This window comes from Salmo trutta, chromosome 13 (genome assembly GCF_901001165.1).
Source record: "Salmo trutta chromosome 13, fSalTru1.1, whole genome shotgun sequence".
NCBI lineage: Eukaryota > Metazoa > Chordata > Actinopteri > Salmoniformes > Salmonidae > Salmo > Salmo trutta.
The window spans coordinates 49,619,684-49,640,048 of NC_042969.1; the positions used below are offsets into that span (position 1 = coordinate 49,619,684).

At 42.9% G+C, this 20,365-nt stretch overlaps 1 protein-coding gene across 2 annotated transcripts; it reads left to right on the forward strand.

Moving 5' to 3' along the window:
* Positions 1-8,110: 8,110 nt before the first annotated feature.
* tbcb (tubulin folding cofactor B) lies at positions 8,111-18,726 on the forward strand. Of its 2 annotated transcripts, XM_029772372.1 has the most exons (8): positions 8,111-8,270; positions 8,500-8,669; positions 8,821-8,964; positions 9,319-9,415; positions 9,693-9,790; positions 15,562-15,655; positions 16,582-16,654; positions 16,818-18,726. In XM_029772372.1, the coding sequence occupies exons 2-8, from the start codon at positions 8,550-8,552 to the stop codon at positions 16,930-16,932; spliced, it is 741 nt and encodes a 246-aa protein (XP_029628232.1). In that variant the 5' UTR covers positions 8,111-8,270; positions 8,500-8,549; the 3' UTR covers positions 16,933-18,726. The 2 variants fall into 2 exon arrangements, with proteins under 2 accessions (XP_029628232.1, XP_029628231.1); XM_029772371.1 differs by lacking the exons at positions 15,562-15,655; positions 16,582-16,654; positions 16,818-18,726 and adding exons at positions 10,811-10,883; positions 11,047-12,955 and having other exon boundaries at positions 9,693-9,884.
* Positions 18,727-20,365: the final 1,639 nt, after the last annotated feature.

The window sequence follows — 20,365 nt, forward strand, 5'->3', positions numbered from 1 at the left end:
TTGTCTTATTCTTAAAAAAAACAAAGACCCCCTTGACTGTGTGTCATACCATCCAATTGGCCTGCTAAATGTTGACTATAAAATTCTAGCCAACCTTCTGGCAACTCGTCTGGAAACAGTCCTCCCATCAATTATCTCACCGGATCAAACAGGATTTATTAAAAATAGACACTCATTCTTCAATCTTCGACGATTATTTAATATTATATATAATCCTTCTGTCGTCAATACCTCTGAAGCCATTATATCCCTGGATGCGGAGAAAGCGTTTGACCGGGTGGAATGGAAATACCTTTTTTACACTCTAAATAAAATCTGCTTTGGCTCCAAATTCATGACTTGGATAAGACTTCTGTACTCGCCCTCAAGCCTCTGTCAGGACTAATAACACTCAATCAGATTGCTTCCCTTTGCAACGATCGACACGCCAGGGTTGCCCTTTAAGTCCCTTACTGTTTGCCCTCGCCATAGAACCACTTGCAATAGCACTTTGCTCCAACCCCCTTATCAAATGTATAGTCAGATACGGGCACAATAACTTGCCATTTAAAATTGCTCACAGTAGTTTTATTTACCTCGGGGTACATGTCACAATCAGATTTGAAAACCTTTTTCAAGCCAACTTTTCTCCTCTTTTAACCCATACTAAGGATGATTTGGAACGCTGGTCTTTGCCACACCTCTCCTTATTCGCAATAATTAATTCTATTAAAATGAATACTCTCCCTAAATTCTTATATCTATCAGTGTCTTCAGATTTTTCTTCCCAATACATTTTTCAAAAAGATCGACGGCCTAATACTAACCTTTATATGGGACAAAAATCCCCCCAGGATACGAAAACAGCTTGCAGAGAACCAAACCAGACTGCGGTCTAGCGCTACCGGATTTCAGATTCTATTATTGGGCCGCTATCCTTAGGATCATTCAGTACTGGTTGCAGAGCAGAGAGATATTCCCATCCCCAATTTGGCTAGGATGCCTCATCTATACCGGCATCATTGTCTTCCCTCGCTCACTCCTCCGTTACAGGCCCTTACTTCTCCTTCACCAAAAATATATGTGTCAAAACAACATTGAAGATCTGGAGTAAATTTAGGCGCCACTTTGGGTTTCAGACAACCTCTTCTTTGGCTCCGGTAGCCTCAAACCCAGCTTTTCCCCCATCTATGGTTGATGGTGCTTTCTCAAGATGGTCTAGTCTCTGTATTAAAAGATTCAGGGATCTGTATATTAACAATACATTTAGTACGTTTGAACAATTATCAGCTAAATTTGGTCTTCCCAGACATAATTTCTTTAGGTTCTTACAAGTCTGGAGTTACGTCCACAGCATAGATCCAGGATTCACCACCCTTCCTGGTGAAACACAGTTTGACACATTTCTTACCCCACTTTCTACTCTGAAAGGCACCTTGTCAATAATCTATAGTCAAATTTGCTCACTACAAACCATCTCATTAAACAATATTAAATCCTCATGGGAGGAGGAACTGGGTGAGGAAATATCTGATGAACTATGGGAAGGGGCACTCAAAAGGGTACATAGCTCTTCTATTTGTGCTTGACACGGTCTCATTCAATGCAAGCTCATTCATAGGGCCCACTGGACCAAAGCAAGTTTATCCAAAATGTACAAGGATGTGAACCCTAATTGTGTACGATGTAATCAGTCTCCTACTAATCATGTACACATGTTTTGGTGTTGCCCATCTCTTGTTGGTTTCTGGAAAGACATCTTTAACACACTCTCAGAATTAAGCGGCACACAGATCGAGCCAGACCCTTTTATTGCACTCTTTGGGGTTTCCTTACCCACAATACAATTGACCAAAATGAAAAGGATGTAATTGCCTTTGTCACTTTGTTAGTGAGACGATTAATTTTACTTAGATGGAAATCCTCTGTACCCCCTTTTCATGCTCTTTGGATTAAATCCGTTTTGAATTGCATAAAGCTGGAAAAAATTAAACACACACTCAATGGGTCTGTAGACAAATTCTATGCAATGTGGGCTCTTTTCTTTTCTTGTGTTAAACGACTACATTTCCCTGCAGTTCCAGAGTGATGTATATTTATATATTGGTGATGTAAGAGGCCTGGTATGTGCATAAACAACATCTCGGATGTTAAAGACTGTATTATCTGTGCTTGTTGACCTATAACAATTGTATCAATATATATATATATACAGGGCCTTGCGAAAGTATTCGGCCCCCTTGAACTTTTCGACCTTTTGCCACATTTCAGGCTTCAAACATAAAGATATAAAACTGTAATTTTTTTGTGAAGAATCAACAACAAGTCGGACACAATTATGAAGTGGAACGAAATTTATTGGATATTTCAAACTTTTTTAACAAATAAAAAACGGAAAAATTGGCCGTGCAAAATTATTCAGCCCCTTTACTTTCAGTGCAGCAAACTCTCTCCAGAAGTTCAGTGAGGATCTCTGAATGATCCAATGTTGACCTAAATGACTAATGATGATAAATAGAATCCACCTGTGTGTAATCAAGTCTCCGTATAAATGCACCTGCTCTGTGATAGTCTCAGAGGTCCGTTTAAAGCGCAGAGAGCATCATGAAGAACAAGGAACACACCAGGCAGGTCCGAGATACTGTTGTGGAGAAGTTTAAAGCCGGATTTGGATACAAAAAGATTTCCCAAGCTTTAAACATCCCAAGGAGCACTGTGTAAGCAATACTATTGAAATGGAAGGAGTATCAGACCACTGCAAATCTACGAAGACCCGGCCGTCCCTCTAAACTTTCAGCTCATACAAGGAGAAGACTGATCAGAGATGCAGCCAAGAGGCCCATGATCACTCTGGATGAACTGCGGAGATCTACAGCTGAGGTGGGAGACTCTGTCCATAGGACAACAATCAGTCGTATACTGCACAAATCTGGCCTATATGGAAGAGTGGCAAGAAGAAAGCCATTTCTTAAAGATATCCATAAAAAGTGTTGTTTAAAGTTTGCCACTAGCCACCTGGGAGACACATCAAACATGTGGAAGAAGGTGCTCTGGTCAGATGAAACCAAAATCAAACTTTTTGGCAACAATGCAAAACGTTATGTTTGGCGTAAAAGCAACACAGCTCATCACCCTGAACACACCATCCCCACTGTCAAACATGGTGGTGGCAGCATCATGGTTTGGGCCTGCTTTTCTTCAGCAGGGGCAGGGAAGATGGTTAAAATTGATGGGAAGATGGATGGAGCCAAATACAGGACCATTCTGGAAGAAAACCTGAATAATTTTGCACGCCCAATTTTTCAGGGGTTTTTTTTGTTAAAAAAGTTTGAAATATCCAATAAATTTCGTTCCACTTGTTGTTGATTCTTAACAAAAAAATACAGTTTTATATCTTTATGTTTGAAGCCTGAAATGTGGCAAAAGGTCGAAAAGTTCAAGGGGGCCGAATACTTTCGCAAGGCACTGTGTATATATATATATATATCACTGTTTTGCTGTATTGTTGTCTTTGATGTGTTGTTTTATATTACTACCAAATAACTTACAAGTGCAATTATTTTGTAAATGCTAGTGTTGAAAATTCAATAAACAATGTAAGAAAATAAATAAAAATAAAACTCCCGTAGTGTGGCAGACTAGGCGGTTGATTTTTGCACATTAGCTCGATACCTTTCTTCACGGATTATCTGAGGTTGTAAAAGATGAGCTAGCTGCTCGGGAATTACCGGTGGACGTCGACTCCCTCATCGCCCTCACCATTAGAATTGATGGATGCCTAAGGGAACGCAGGAGTGAGAGTAGGTCTGGTCTCAGGCACACTCGTTCATCCACTATGGCTCGCTCACCTTCGAAGGAATCCGGAAGTTCCCGAAGGTAGTTTTTCCGAGAGGATCCGAAGGCACCCGAGCTCCCTCGTGAATCATCAACGACGGGTGAGTTGGATACTCCTGAGCCTATGCTATCGGTTGGGGAACCTGAGCTAGGTTATCGGTTGGGGAACGCTCATGTAGGCTGAGTTCAAAATGTTGTCTGTACTGTGGAGGGGCAGGACATTATATATACCTGCCCTGTTAGGAAACCCTTGTCTCTGGTGGGTACAAGTACTCTGGTGAGCCAGACGGGGAGTTCCCTAATTCCCATCACTCGCACACATTTTTTTGTGCTTTTGCTGTGGGGAGACCAATCTAAGTCTCTCCGAGTGCTCATTGACTCTGGGGCTGATGAAAGTTTTATGGATGCCACTATTGTTTCTGAGCTTGGTATTCCCACTCAACCTCTCTCGGTTTCCATGGATGCTAAGGCACTGGACTGCCGCTCAATAGGTAGTCACCCATAGTACTGTGCCCGTTCATATACGGGTTTCAGGTAACCACAGTGAGACCATACAGTTCCTCCTCATTGCATATCCCCATGTTCCAGTTGTCTTGGGATTTTCATGGCTTAGGGTAATGTCCAGATGGATCCTGGAAAGGTGAAAGCAGTGGTGGATTGGCCTCAACCTACGTCCAGGGTGTAGTTGCAACGATTCCTAGGCTTTGCTAACTTCTACTGCCGTTTCATTCGGGTTACAGCACCCTGGCAGCCCCCCTTTCGGCACTCACCTCCCCCAAAGTACCGTTCACATGGTCTCCAGCTGTCGACAAAGCCTTTGTGGACCTGAAGCATCGGATCACAACAGCACCCATCCTCATCCATCTGGACCCGTCTTGTCAATTTGTGGTAGAAGTTGATGCTTCTGACGTTGGAGTGGGGGCCATCCTGTCCCAGCGATCTGCCCATGACCAAAAGCTTCATCCTTGTGCCTTCCTGTCCCATCGTCTCAATCCTGCAGAGAGGAACTACGACGTAGGCAACCGAGAACTCCTGGCGGTCAAGATAGCGTTGGAAGAGTGGAGGCACTGGCTGGAAGGAGCAGAACAGCCGTTCTTGGTCTGGTCTTGGAATATCTCCGTACAGCCAAGCACCTTAACTCCAGGCAGGCTTGGTGGGCTCTCTTGCTTACTAGATTCTACTTCACCATTTGCTACCGCCCAGGGTCCAAAAATGTTAAGCCTGACGCTCTCTCCTGCCTATACAGTTCCTCTGCCACACCCCCGGTCTCCGAAACCATTCTCCCTACCTCATGTAGTTTGGGGTATTAAGACCCTGGTTCGCAAGGCACAACGCTCCCAGCATTCCTCCGACAACGTTTCTGGTGGCCCACAATAGTTCCTGACGTCTCTGCCTTCGTCGCCGCATGCACAGTGTGTGCCCAGAACAAGACTCCTTCTGGCCTTCTTCAGCCACTACCGGTTCCTCATTGTCCCTGGTCCCATATCTCTCTGGACTTTGCCACTGGGCTTCCCCCATCTGATGGCAACACCGTCATTCTGACAGTGGTGGATCGGTTCACTAAGGCCGCTCATTTCATCCCTCTCCCCAAACTTCCCTCTGCCAAGGAAACGGCCCAGCTCATGGTGCAGCACGTCTTCCAGATCCATGGACTCCTGGTGGATATGGTTTCCGACCAGGGTCCTCAATTCTCATCTCAGTTTTGGAAGGCGTTCTGCACCCTAATTGGGGCGTCGGCCAGCCTATCCTCCGGATTCCACCCCCATACGAACGGCCAGTCGAACGGCCAGTCAGAGCGAGCTAACCAGGACCTGGAGACCACCTTAAGATGCCTGGTCTCAACCAACCCCACTACCTGGAGCCGACAACTGGTCTGGGTAGAGTATGCCCGGAACACCCTTCCCTGTTCAGCAACGGGACTCTCCCCTTTTGAGTGCTCCATGGGGCATCAACCTCCGCTCTTCCCAGGACAAGAACCAGAAGTCAATGTTCCCTCGGCCCAGATGTTCGTCCGCCGCTGTCGACGTACCTGGACAAGAGCTCGGGTAGCACTTCTCAAGGCCAACTTCAGGTATCGTCAACAAGCGGACCGCCGCCGGTCTCCAGCTCGCCGCTGCCGCATTGGGCAGAGGGTATGGCTGTCCACACGGGACCTGCCCCTTCGGGTAGAGTCCCGCAAACTTTCCCCCGTTTCATTGGTCTGTTTCCCATCTCTAGAGTCCTTAGTTCCACTGCTGGCCATCTCTTGTCACCCCGTACCCTCCGTATTCACTCTACGTTCCATGTGTCTAGGATTAAGCCCGTGTCTCACAGTCCTTTGTCTTCTGTCCCCAGGCCCACCCCCCCCCCCCCCCCCCCCCCCCCCCCCGTGTCATTGATGACCATCCGGCATACACAGTGAGACATCTCCTGGGTGTTTGACCAAGGGGCAGGGGTTTCCAGTACCTGGTTGACTGGGAGGGTTACGGCCCGGAGTAGAGGTGCTGGGTTCCTGCTAGACATCCTGTATCCAGCCCCCAACACCGACTTCTACTGCCGACACCCTGGTCAACCTGGTATGCGCCCAGGTAGGACACCAGGTGGCGTCCCTAGAGGGGGGGGTTATTGTCACACCCTGATCAGTTTCACCTGTCCTTGTTATTGTCCCCACCCCCTCCAGGTGTCGCTTGTTATCCCTGGCGTTTATATCCCTGTGTTTCCTGTCTCTTTGTGCCAGTTCGTCTTGTATGTTCCAAGTCAACCAGCGTGTTTTTCTCGTGCTCCTGCCTTTTTCTATTCTCTTTTACTAGTCCTCCCGGTTTTGACCCTTGCCTGTTTTCTGGACTCTGTACCCACCTGCCTGACCATTCTGCCTGCCCTGACCTCAAGCCTGCCTGCTACACTGTACCTCCTGGACTCTGAACTGGTTTTGACCTTTTGCCTGTCCACGACCATTCTCTTGCCTACCCCTTTTGGATGTAATAAATATCAAAGACTCAAATCTGCCTCCCGTGTCTGCATCTGGGTCTCGCTTTTGTGCCTTTATATTGGCATGTTTGGACCGTGATAGATTGTTGGTGATGTGGACACCAAGGAACTTGAAGTTCTCAACCTGCTCCACTACAGCCCCGTCGATGAGAATGGGGGGCATGCTCGGTCCTCCTTTTCCTGTAGTCCACAATCATCTCCTTTGTCTTGATCACGTTGAGGGAGAGGTTGTTATCCTGGCACCACACGGCCAGGTCTCTGACCTCCTCCCTATAGGCTGTCTCATCGTTGTCGGTGATCAGGCCTACCACTGTTGTGTCGGCGGCAATTGCAGATGATTGTGTGTATGATGATGAGTTCCCCGGAGAATGAAGAGTGTGACCAAGTGAGAGAGATGGTATGTGTGTGTGTAACAGAGAGTGTTTTACAGCACGTACACCTGGATGTGCAGACAGACAGAGTGTGATGAGGCAAGGCCAAACACCCCTATCTCAACTTCAAACAGGAATGGTAAACTTTTCCTCTAAGGGTGGAGGTAGTGGGGAGGCGGTCTGGCTTCTGGCTGCACCCCCATACTCCTTTCTTTGATCTTGTCTTTTCTGACCATACAAGCCCTCAAACTCCCACTCTCAGCCCTAAATTCTAATTTGATGCACAGATGTTATTTTATGTTCCTGTCTGATCTGTTTATTTCCCACTCATACATTGATGAGTAGATATTGGAGTAGACAACCATTATATGTCAAAGGCAGGGCCTGGTAATAACTTTTCAAAGGTAAGAATGTGTCTCTTTCTCACTGTGATTAATATGTCATAAAGCAGTGAACACCTTAGCAAGGAATCAAATTATTCTGCACTTGACATGAAAATGATTTTTTTTTTTTTATTCAATCAACAGGCTAACTTCAAAATTATTCAATGCACAATTTTCTTTGCTCTCATCGCAATTCAACATTGTTTTTAACAATGTAGCTAACATTGCATGACTTTGTTACAAAACTAAACATTTGGTCTTTATATGGCTTATAGCGCCACTACGTGGATACAATTGATACTTCTATTATTTGGGCGTGGCACTTTCACGCAAAACTCCGCATTGATTCCTACATTGATGATTGGTTACTAATCATGAAAGGCCACTTCTATCAACATGATTGACGTGCCTACGTAGGCATCCCAAAGCCTTTCTTTCTGTGACGGCATCTTAGAAATGTGCTACCCATTGGTCAACCTAAATACCCACTCGACATGTTAATGACATGACTGGTTCCCTGCGGTTGTGGGCGGGTAGAAGGTTCCAGAACTGGGCGTAGCAGGATCTGTGGGAGGTGTCGTTTGAGGTGAACAACACATCCGCCAGCCACCCTTCTCCCGTCGGTTCACTGAGATTACAGCACATGGTCCCTGGATTGTTTTAGTATAAAAACACCCAGTTATTTGATAGTAGCTACGTATTTATAGAGATCGTCAAGAAAAGCGCAGAAGGACAGGTAAATATTTGTGAGCGACCAAGCTGGAAGGACTCACGTTAGCTAGCTAACTTTGTTTAGTTTGCTGCGTGCATGCTAGCTACTGAAGCTAGCTAGTTCTCTTTTTCTAAACTGAACTTTGTATCTGAGTAGCCATGTTGAAAGCCATTTGCAACTCTTGTGTACTATTTATTTAGGTGAGAATGTTAACGTTAATTAGCTGACTAACTGTTATTTGTATTTTATGCAGTGGTCGTTGTGCCTGAATAAGTTAAACACCGGCGAAACAAAAGCTTGAAAATGGACGGTGGCGTGACAGTGATCACCAATCCCACAGTGTCGGTGCGGCTGACCAGTACCATCAGTTCGTTCGAGGTGAATAAACGATATAACAGGGGAATCACCATCGCCGAATTCAAGGTAAGTTGTTGCTAATTTGTCCTTCGGGCCTCTGAATCATAATAATGTAGCAATTGCCCCTCTGCACTGCAGACACTAAGACCATAGGCGCAGCACAGCCCAGCCTGTGGCCATGTGATGCAGTTTCTCGTTGTCTATTTTTTTCCTCTAGGGTAAGTTGGAGATGGTTGTGGGTACCCCGGCCTCCAGCATGGAACTGCAGCTTTTCAGTACCACTGACAAGTTCATGCAGAAACTGGATGACAACGAGGCCCTACTAGGTTCCTACCCTGTGGATGATGACTGCAAAATTCACGTATGTACTTCTGTGCTCAAACACTGCTCACATGGTATGTCCCCCATTTACCTTTATTCACACTGGAGTCATGCGTAAGATGTTAGATCTGTTGATAGGGTCTCTTAATCCGCAAGTGATTTCAATGCTCACAAGATTGCTGACCACAGAATGACTTTGCTAGCTTGATTGCCAGCCTTTTTCTAAATTCAATAAGGTTATATTGTTGCCTTGCCATACTTGTCTTATTGGGCTAAACAGCGACCAGTTGGTTAAAAGCAGAAACTGACTGGCACCTGTAAGATGACTGAGCCATTCTGTTATTTTTTTATTCAATATGCTGAGTCAGGATGATGGTGAATTCTGTGTGCCTAGGTGATTGACCGCAGTGGAGCCCAGAGCGGAGAGTTCAGTGATCTGTCTAAAGTGGAGAAATTTGAGATTCCAGACGAGGTCTATGAGAAGAGGACAGGTACTGTGAGCTTGAGCTATCGTCCATCATTCACAGCTAAAGCTTATGCCTACATTTGAAATTGAATCGGAGGCAGTGAAGATAAGACTTGTTGAAAGCCATTTGCCACTTTCGAGTGCCACAACAGAGAACTAGTAATACTTGCTCTCATCTACATCCTGTGTTACCTTTCATTTTGAGGTTACATGGCAAAACCTTTCCTCAGTACATTACGTAATGATTGAGTGACAAACTAATTACCATTGTAATATGGGGATTGTCCATCTTACCTCCTCAGATTCTGTAAGGTCATTCATGAAGAAGCAACGCGTTGGTCGCTTCAATGAAGAAGAGACGGCTAAAAAGGGGGCAGAGCTTGCAGCTCGTGAGGCCGAGGAGGAGGCTGCTGCTGCTGCCATCGGCGTTGGCAACCGATGCCAAGTGCAGGTTGTTGGGCTACCCACCAAGATTGGCACCGTTATGTATGTTGGTGAGTGAGGTTGAAGCTTATTTTCCACAACAGGATTTAGGCTAGTCAAAGCAGACTGTTACCATGGTTACTCCATGGATTATCAGTCTGACTGAAGTCGCCCTAAAAAGACGCAATAGTCTCTACAAGCCAGAGTGTTGAATAATGTATTTCCACTTACTGTACTTGTTGTACATGCTGTTGGTCCTTTTTGGCGGTAGGAGGTGGAGATAGGGTATCCACAGGAAAGGGAGAGAGACCCTTTAAATTGAATTGAGAGACTTCAGAAAGTATTCACACTACTTTACTTTTTCTACATTTTGTTGTAACAGCCTGAATTTAAAATGGATTTAAAAAAATGTCGCTGGCCTACACACAATACCCCATAATGTCAGTGGAATTGTTTTTAGAAATGTTTTGACATTAATAAAAAATTAAAAGCTGAAATGTCTTTATGACAAGCCTAAATAAGTTTGTAAAACTTAGCTTATGTCAAATGATAAGTTGTCCTGAATACAAAGTGTTATGTTTGGGGCAAATCTAATACAACACATTACTGAGTACCACTCTCCATATTTTCAAGCATAGTGGTGGCAGCATCATGTTATGGGTATGCTTGTAATTGTTAAGGACTGGGGAGTTCTTCAGGATAAAAAAAGAAACATAATGGAGCTAAGCACAGGCAAAATCCTGGAGGAAAATTAGGTTGTCTGCTTTCCACCAGACACTAGGCGCTTAATTCACCTTTCAGTAGGACAATAACCTAAAACACAAGGCCACATTTACACGAGTTGCTTACCAAGAAGACGGTGAATGTTCCTTTGTGGCCAAGTTAACAGTTTGAGTTAAATCTACTGCAACACAACAAAATGTGGAATAAGTGAAGGTGTATGAATACTTAAGGCACTCCTTATTCCAACAGAAAACACTTATTTTCTGTCTTGCAGGTACAGTAGATTTCAAGCCAGGTCATTGGGTGGGAGTGAAGTATGACGAGCCTCTTGGGAAACATGATGGCAGGTGAGGGCAACTGGCATAATTTTTGTGACATCACATGGTGTCTGAGAATGTTCCCTGTTAAGAGCTACCTTGTATTTCTTGTATTAGACCTATGGAGAGGTGCAGACCGGATGAGTTTCTCTGTCAGAAATGTGCTTGATGTCTCTTCTCTCTCTTTCCTTAGTGTGAAGGAGAAGCGATACTTTGAATGTGAGAACAAGTACGGTGCGTTTGTCAGGCCCCTCACAGTGACCGTGGGGGACTTCCCAGAGGAAGACTACGGTCTGGATGAGATGTAGAACTGTGATGCTGTCACCCAGTCAAAGGGTGTGGGCAGATGGGTTCAACCAAGGTTCAACTTTGACCTCTAGTCCGACTACAAACCCGGAGCGAGGGACAGTGTCATTGCGATTTAACTTTATTTTGTTTTGCGCTGGTCAGGGAGGTATGGGTTGGACTATAGAGAGCTGCAACTGGGGTAAGGAGGCAGTATCACCTAGGACCAAATCTAGCGTAGGTGTTTGATATCAGAATAGAAATTCGGTGCAGAACGTGAGTAAACCGTCATGGAAGGATCTAACCTAGTCAATGTTTCATGTGAACTCTGTCGAAGGGTATGAAGCGGTCTTCTTATGCATCACCTTCCCTTCAGAAGTACCCACTGCCCCCACTCAATTACACTGCTCAATGATGAGTTGTTCCAAGATGGGAGACGACTACTAATATTCTTCACTAGCATTCTATATCAGAGCAGACTCTTGGGTTCCAAATAAAATTCATGTTTTTTTTGTCTGTACATGTACGATTGTACAGTGCATTCAGAAAGTATTCAGACTCCTTGACATTTTCAGCCTTATTCTAAAATGGATTAAATAACATTTTCCTCAACAATCTACACACAATAGCCCATAAAGACGAAGCGAAAACAGGTTTTTAGAAATGTTTGCAAATTTATTGAACAGAAATACCTTGTTTACATAAGTCATTTCACAGTAGTTTTGAAAGTGGCGCTCCTGAGTCAACTGGTCCCTGTTTTTCGTGTACTGTCATTAATTTTTTGTGATATATGAATTTGGCAATTTGTATGATGTGTATTTTGAAATTCATGTGTTACAAATCCAATTTGTGCCATATTTCACGAATTTGTTGTTTAAAATCCAGGACTGCATCTTTAAATGTTATTTTTTGGTGGAATTTACTGTATATTGAATGAGGAGAGTTGAGAAAGCTCTCGAATTAAAGTACAAAGTCTTTGATGCCTTGTTACAACTACATTGTTGGATGTATTTAATATAAATGACAACCCGGTGGTCCTACTAGTTCATTTGATCTAGTGGCTGTAGAATGCAAGCGTTCCTAAATTGATGTCCTCAAAATTTTGAGTTGAACCTGAATTGCCCATCACATCCTAGATTCTATATGAATAATAGGCAGTCATAAAAAGCATCACAATGTGAATCAAATGTCAATTATCAAGCCATGGTTCTGTTAAACTTTATAAAATAAATCCCATGCTTTGGAATGCAATAATTCACACTACAACAACATAACTAGTTGTACTGACTAGTGACAGTTTATTTTAATATCTGTTAGTTCAATGGTTATTGTACCATAAAGCCCTTTGTTTTTGTGTGTCGTGTCCCTGTTCTAGATTCTGGAACATGTTAAACTGCTTCTAACGCTCCAACACTTCAAATGTCTGAACACCAGTTATGCACATAGACAGCATGCAGTTCAGACCTAGAGCTCAGCTGTTGACAATTCACTTTTCAGATGGATGACACATCGTATCTGTGTTTCTACTGAACTTCATTGTACTGCTCCTCATCGCCACTTCAGAGTTTGACTCATTGAAAGCATGTGATCTGCCATTTGTTTTGGAAGAGAAACTATGAATATAAAAGCAAATGATTCATGCATTCCTTTTTTATTTTAATTGTCTTTTTTCCCCGGACCTTGTCAGCAACTGACAGGCCCTGATTGGTCCATGAATTGCAATCTGTTCTTATGAAATCTCAAAGGTGCTGGTGTTATTTTTGATGTGCCAAAGTGTAATGGTATCTTATGCACAATAAAATATAATAAACATACCAGCAGATGTGATGCTCAAGGTGTATTTTACCGATTCTTACTCTTATTCACCATTAGTAGGACAGAAATAATGTACCGCCCCAGGTGGTGAAGGTAGGAAACAACACCTCCACTTCACTGACTCTCAGCAAAGCGGCCCCACAAGGGTGCGTGCTCAGCCTCCTCCTGTACTCCCTGTTCACCCATGACTGCGTGGCCACACATGCCTCCCAACTAAATTATCAAGTTTATAGACATAACAGTTGTAGGCCTGATTACCGAAAATGACAGCCTACAGGTAGGAGGTGAGGGCCCTGGCGGAGTGGTGCCAGGAAAATAACCTCTCCCTGATCATGGACTTCAGGAAACAGTAGAGAGAGCATGACCCTATCCACACCGACGAGACCACAGTGGAGATGGTGAAATGCTTCAAGTTCCTCTGCATACACATCACCGACGATCTGAAATGGTCCACCCACACAGACAGTGTGGCGAAGAAGGCGCTTAAGAAATTTGGCTTGGCCCCTAAGACCCTCACAAACTTTTACAGATGCACAATTGAGAGCATCCTGTTGGGCTGTATCACCGCCTGGTACTGCACTGCCCGTGACCGCAGGGCTCTCCAGAGGCATCACCGGTGGCACACTGCCTGCCCTCCAGGACACCTACAGCACACGATGTCACAGGAAGGCCAAAAAGATTATCAAGGACATCATCCACCCAAGCCTACTGCCTGTTCACCCTGCTATCATCCAGAAGGCGAGGTCAGTACAGGTGCATCAAAGCTGGGCCCGAGAGACTGAAAAACAGCTTCCATCTCAAGGTCATCAGACTGTTAAATAGCCATCACTAGCTGGCTACCACCTGGTTACTCAACCCTACACCTTAGAGGCTGCTGCCCTATATACATAGTCATGGAATCACTGCTGTCACATAAATAATGGAACACTAGTCACTTTAATAATGTTTACATACTGCTTTACTCATTTCATATGTATATAAGTTGGTTAAGGGCTTGTAAGTAAGCATTTCACGGTAAATTTGATATACTGTATTCTACTCTACTGTATTTGAGTCAATGCCACTCCGACATTGCTCGTCATAATATTTATATATTTACTACATTATTTGACTTTAGATTTGTGTGTATTTTTATGAATTGTTAGATATTACTGCACTATTGGAGCTAGGAACACAAGCATTTCGCTACACCCACAATAACATCTGCTAAATATGTGTATGTGACCAATAAAATTAGATTTGATTTTAATCGAAAATTACTGAAGTAAAATTGAAAGTCACCCAGTAAAATACTATTTGAGTAAAAGTCTAAAAGTATTTGGTTTTAAATATACTTAAGTATCATAAGTCAATTGAATTGCTAAAATATACTTAAGTATCAGAAGTAAAAGTATAAATAATTTCAAATTCCTTATATTAAGTAAACCAGACAATTTTTGTTGGTTTGTATTTATTTACGGATAGCCAGGGGCACACTCCAACACTCAGACATAATTTACAAAGGAAGCATTTGTGTTAAATGAGTCTGCCAGAACAGTGGCAGTATGGATAACCAGCGATGTTCTCTTGATAAGTGGGTGAATTTGACTTTGAATTTTTCTGTAAAAACGTAACGAGTACTTTTGGGTGTCAGGGAAATGTATGGTGTAACAAGTCATTTTCTTCAGGAATGGACTGAAGTAAAAGTAGGAAAACAAAATACATAGTAAGGTGCAGATACAACAAAAAAAATACTTAAGTAGTACTTCAAAGTATTTTTTACAAAGGTACTTTACACCCCTGGGTTACAACAGGCACAAATACAGTAAGCACAACATACCACTGAACATAACAGTAAAGAGAGTGTAGCAGATATAACAAGCTGCTGTCTCCTCTATTGTTTAAAAGAGGGGTCTGCTGGAAATAGAGAAACAAGGCACTCGGATGTCTTCATGCCAACATGGGACTACTTGCTTCTCTGCAAAAAACGTCACGTTGATGATGTACCTATCTGAGCTCACGCGAGAACTGCGATTTCATTGCCAGCAGTGTGCGACAGAGACAGCGAAGATGGCGTCGCAGGAGACCGAAGCTTCTCCGCAAGCCAACGGCGAGGTAAAAATGAATTAAATTGTATGACTGTGGTCAATGTGTGAACGTACCAATATCAGCATATGGCTAACTCGAGTAGTGAGTGGCACTGCAGACATTGTTATTGAAGTGTGATCGTTTCACACGCGAGCTTTTGACGTTGTCAATGCCGGTCGGTTTAAAAACGTCCCCCTTGCCTTTCACGTTGCGTTTGTTACAGCATCTTGCAAGTTTATTGTTATTTTCTGATAAGCCAACAGAACTGTCGACAACCATATTTCTGACCAAAATAATGAGGTCGGTACTTGGGGTAACAGATCACGTCATGACAGTGGATGATTGGGTTAGCCCGTTTTAACCTAGCTAGTTAGCTACAAGAGTGGCTAGCTAGACTGGCAGTGATATTTCGTCAGCCTATGTAGCTAGCCAACCTTCGTAAGCAGAATCATTTGTCAATCGTTTACTTTTAATCACACTTCGCTTCAATGAAGAAGAGACGGCTAAAAAGGGGGCAGAGCTTGCAGCTCGTGAGGCCGAGGAGGAGGCTGCTGCTGCTGCCATCGGCGTTGGCAACCGATGCCAAGTGCAGGTTGTTGGGCTACCCACCAAGATTGGCACCGTTATGTATGTTGGTGAGTGAGGTTGAAGCTTATTTTCCACAACAGGATTTAGGCTAGTCAAAGCAGACTGTTACCATGGTTACTCCATGGATTATCAGTCTGACTGAAGTCGCCCTAAAAAGACGCAATAGTCTCTACAAGCCAGAGTGTTGAATAATGTATTTCCACTTACTGTACTTGTTGTACATGCTGTTGGTCCTTTTTGGCGGTAGGAGGTGGAGATAGGGTATCCACAGGAAAGGGAGAGAGACCCTTTAAATTGAATTGAGAGACTTCAGAAAGTAGTCACACTACTTTACTTTTTCTACATTTTGTTGTAACAGCCTGAATTTAAAATGGATTTAAAAAAATGTCGCTGGCCTACACACAATACCCCATAATGTCAGTGGAATTGTTTTTAGAAATGTTTTGACATTAATAAAAAATTAAAAGCTGAAATGTCTTTATGACAAGCCTAAATAAGTTTGTAAAACTTAGCTTATGTCAAATGATAAGTTGTCCTGAATACAAAGTGTTATGTTTGGGGCAAATCTAATACAACACATTACTGAGTACCACTCTCCATATTTTCAAGCATAGTGGTGGCAGCATCATGTTATGGGTATGCTTGTAATTGTTAAGGACTGGGGAGTTCTTCAGGATAAAAAAAGAAACATAATGGAGCTAAGCACAGGCAAAATCCTGGAGGAAAATTAGGTTGTCTGCTTTCCACCAGACACTAGGCGCTTAATTCACCTTTCAGTAGGACAATAACCTAAAACACAAGGCCACATTTACACGAGTTGCTTACCAAGAAGACGGTGAATGTTCCTTTGTGGCCAAGTTAACAGTTTGAGTTAAATCTACTGCAACACAACAAAATGTGGAATAAGTGAAGGTGTATGAATACTTAAGGCACTCCTTATTCCAACAGAAAACACTTATTTTCTGTCTTGCAGGTACAGTAGATTTCAAGCCAGGTCATTGGGTGGGAGTGAAGTATGACGAGCCTCTTGGGAAACATGATGGCAGGTGAGGGCAACTGGCATAATTTTTGTGACATCACATGGTGTCTGAGAATGTTCCCTGTTAAGAGCTACCTTGTATTTCTTGTATTAGACCTATGGAGAGGTGCAGACCGGATGAGTTTCTCTGTCAGAAATGTGCTTGATGTCTCTTCTCTCTCTTTCCTTAGTGTGAAGGAGAAGCGATACTTTGAATGTGAGAACAAGTACGGTGCGTTTGTCAGGCCCCTCACAGTGACCGTGGGGGACTTCCCAGAGGAAGACTACGGTCTGGATGAGATGTAGAACTGTGATGCTGTCACCCAGTCAAAGGGTGTGGGCAGATGGGTTCAACCAAGGTTCAACTTTGACCTCTAGTCCGACTACAAACCCGGAGCGAGGGACAGTGTCATTGCGATTTAACTTTATTTTGTTTTGCGCTGGTCAGGGAGGTATGGGTTGGACTATAGAGAGCTGCAACTGGGGTAAGGAGGCAGTATCACCTAGGACCAAATCTAGCGTAGGTGTTTGATATCAGAATAGAAATTCGGTGCAGAACGTGAGTAAACCGTCATGGAAGGATCTAACCTAGTCAATGTTTCATGTGAACTCTGTCGAAGGGTATGAAGCGGTCTTCTTATGCATCACCTTCCCTTCAGAAGTACCCACTGCCCCCACTCAATTACACTGCTCAATGATGAGTTGTTCCAAGATGGGAGACGACTACTAATATTCTTCACTAGCATTCTATATCAGAGCAGACTCTTGGGTTCCAAATAAAATTCATGTTTTTTTTGTCTGTACATGTACGATTGTACAGTGCATTCAGAAAGTATTCAGACTCCTTGACATTTTCAGCCTTATTCTAAAATGGATTAAATAACATTTTCCTCAACAATCTACACACAATAGCCCATAAAGACGAAGCGAAAACAGGTTTTTAGAAATGTTTGCAAATTTATTGAACAGAAATACCTTGTTTACATAAGTCATTTCACAGTAGTTTTGAAAGTGGCGCTCCTGAGTCAACTGGTCCCTGTTTTTCGTGTACTGTCATTAATTTTTTGTGATATATGAATTTGGCAATTTGTATGATGTGTATTTTGAAATTCATGTGTTACAAATCCAATTTGTGCCATATTTCACGAATTTGTTGTTTAAAATCCAGGACTGCATCTTTAAATGTTATTTTTTGGTGGAATTTACTGTATATTGAATGAGGAGAGTTGAGAAAGCTCTCGAATTAAAGTACAAAGTCTTTGATGCCTTGTTACAACTACATTGTTGGATGTATTTAATATAAATGACAACCCGGTGGTCCTACTAGTTCATTTGATCTAGTGGCTGTAGAATGCAAGCGTTCCTAAATTGATGTCCTCAAAATTTTGAGTTGAACCTGAATTGCCCATCACATCCTAGATTCTATATGAATAATAGGCAGTCATAAAAAGCATCACAATGTGAATCAAATGTCAATTATCAAGCCATGGTTCTGTTAAACTTTATAAAATAAATCCCATGCTTTGGAATGCAATAATTCACACTACAACAACATAACTAGTTGTACTGACTAGTGACAGTTTATTTTAATATCTGTTAGTTCAATGGTTATTGTACCATAAAGCCCTTTGTTTTTGTGTGTCGTGTCCCTGTTCTAGATTCTGGAACATGTTAAACTGCTTCTAACGCTCCAACACTTCAAATGTCTGAACACCAGTTATGCACATAGACAGCATGCAGTTCAGACCTAGAGCTCAGCTGTTGACAATTCACTTTTCAGATGGATGACACATCGTATCTGTGTTTCTACTGAACTTCATTGTACTGCTCCTCATCGCCACTTCAGAGTTTGACTCATTGAAAGCATGTGATCTGCCATTTGTTTTGGAAGAGAAACTATGAATATAAAAGCAAATGATTCATGCATTCCTTTTTTATTTTAATTGTCTTTTTTCCCCGGACCTTGTCAGCAACTGACAGGCCCTGATTGGTCCATGAATTGCAATCTGTTCTTATGAAATCTCAAAGGTGCTGGTGTTATTTTTGATGTGCCAAAGTGTAATGGTATCTTATGCACAATAAAATATAATAAACATACCAGCAGATGTGATGCTCAAGGTGTATTTTACCGATTCTTACTCTTATTCACCATTAGTAGGACAGAAATAATGTACCGCCCCAGGTGGTGAAGGTAGGAAACAAAACCTCCACTTCACTGACTCTCAGCAAAGCGGCCCCACAAGGGTGCGTGCTCAGCCTCCTCCTGTACTCCCTGTTCACCCATGACTGCGTGGCCACACATGCCTCCCAACTAAATTATCAAGTTTATAGACATAACAGTTGTAGGCCTGATTACCGAAAATGACAGCCTACAGGTAGGAGGTGAGGGCCCTGGCGGAGTGGTGCCAGGAAAATAACCTCTCCCTGATCATGGACTTCAGGAAACAGTAGAGAGAGCATGACCCTATCCACACCGACGAGACCACAGTGGAGATGGTGAAATGCTTCAAGTTCCTCTGCATACACATCACCGACGATCTGAAATGGTCCACCCACACAGACAGTGTGGCGAAGAAGGCGCTTAAGAAATTTGGCTTGGCCCCTAAGACCCTCACAAACTTTTACAGATGCACAATTGAGAGCATCCTGTTGGGCTGTATCACCGCCTGGTACTGCACTGCCCGTGACCGCAGGGCTCTCCAGAGGCATCACCGGTGGCACACTGCCTGCCCTCCAGGACACCTACAGCACACGATGTCACAGGAAGGCCAAAAAGATTATCAAGGACATCATCCACCCAAGCCTACTGCCTGTTCACCCTGCTATCATCCAGAAGGCGAGGTCAGTACAGGTGCATCAAAGCTGGGCCCGAGAGACTGAAAAACAGCTTCCATCTCAAGGTCATCAGACTGTTAAATAGCCATCACTAGCTGGCTACCACCTGGTTACTCAACCCTACACCTTAGAGGCTGCTGCCCTATATACATAGTCATGGAATCACTGCTGTCACATAAATAATGGAACACTAGTCACTTTAATAATGTTTACATACTGCTTTACTCATTTCATATGTATATAAGTTGGTTAAGGGCTTGTAAGTAAGCATTTCACGGTAAATTTGATATACTGTATTCTACTCTACTGTATTTGAGTCAATGCCACTCCGACATTGCTCGTCATAATATTTATATATTTACTACATTATTTGACTTTAGATTTGTGTGTATTTTTATGAATTGTTAGATATTACTGCACTATTGGAGCTAGGAACACAAGCATTTCGCTACACCCACAATAACATCTGCTAAATATGTGTATGTGACCAATAAAATTAGATTTGATTTTAATCGAAAATTACTGAAGTAAAATTGAAAGTCACCCAGTAAAATACTATTTGAGTAAAAGTCTAAAAGTATTTGGTTTTAAATATACTTAAGTATCATAAGTCAATTGAATTGCTAAAATATACTTAAGTATCAGAAGTAAAAGTATAAATAATTTCAAATTCCTTATATTAAGTAAACCAGACAATTTTTGTTGGTTTGTATTTATTTACGGATAGCCAGGGGCACACTCCAACACTCAGACATAATTTACAAAGGAAGCATTTGTGTTAAATGAGTCTGCCAGAACAGTGGCAGTATGGATAACCAGCGATGTTCTCTTGATAAGTGGGTGAATTTGACTTTGAATTTTTCTGTAAAAACGTAACGAGTACTTTTGGGTGTCAGGGAAATGT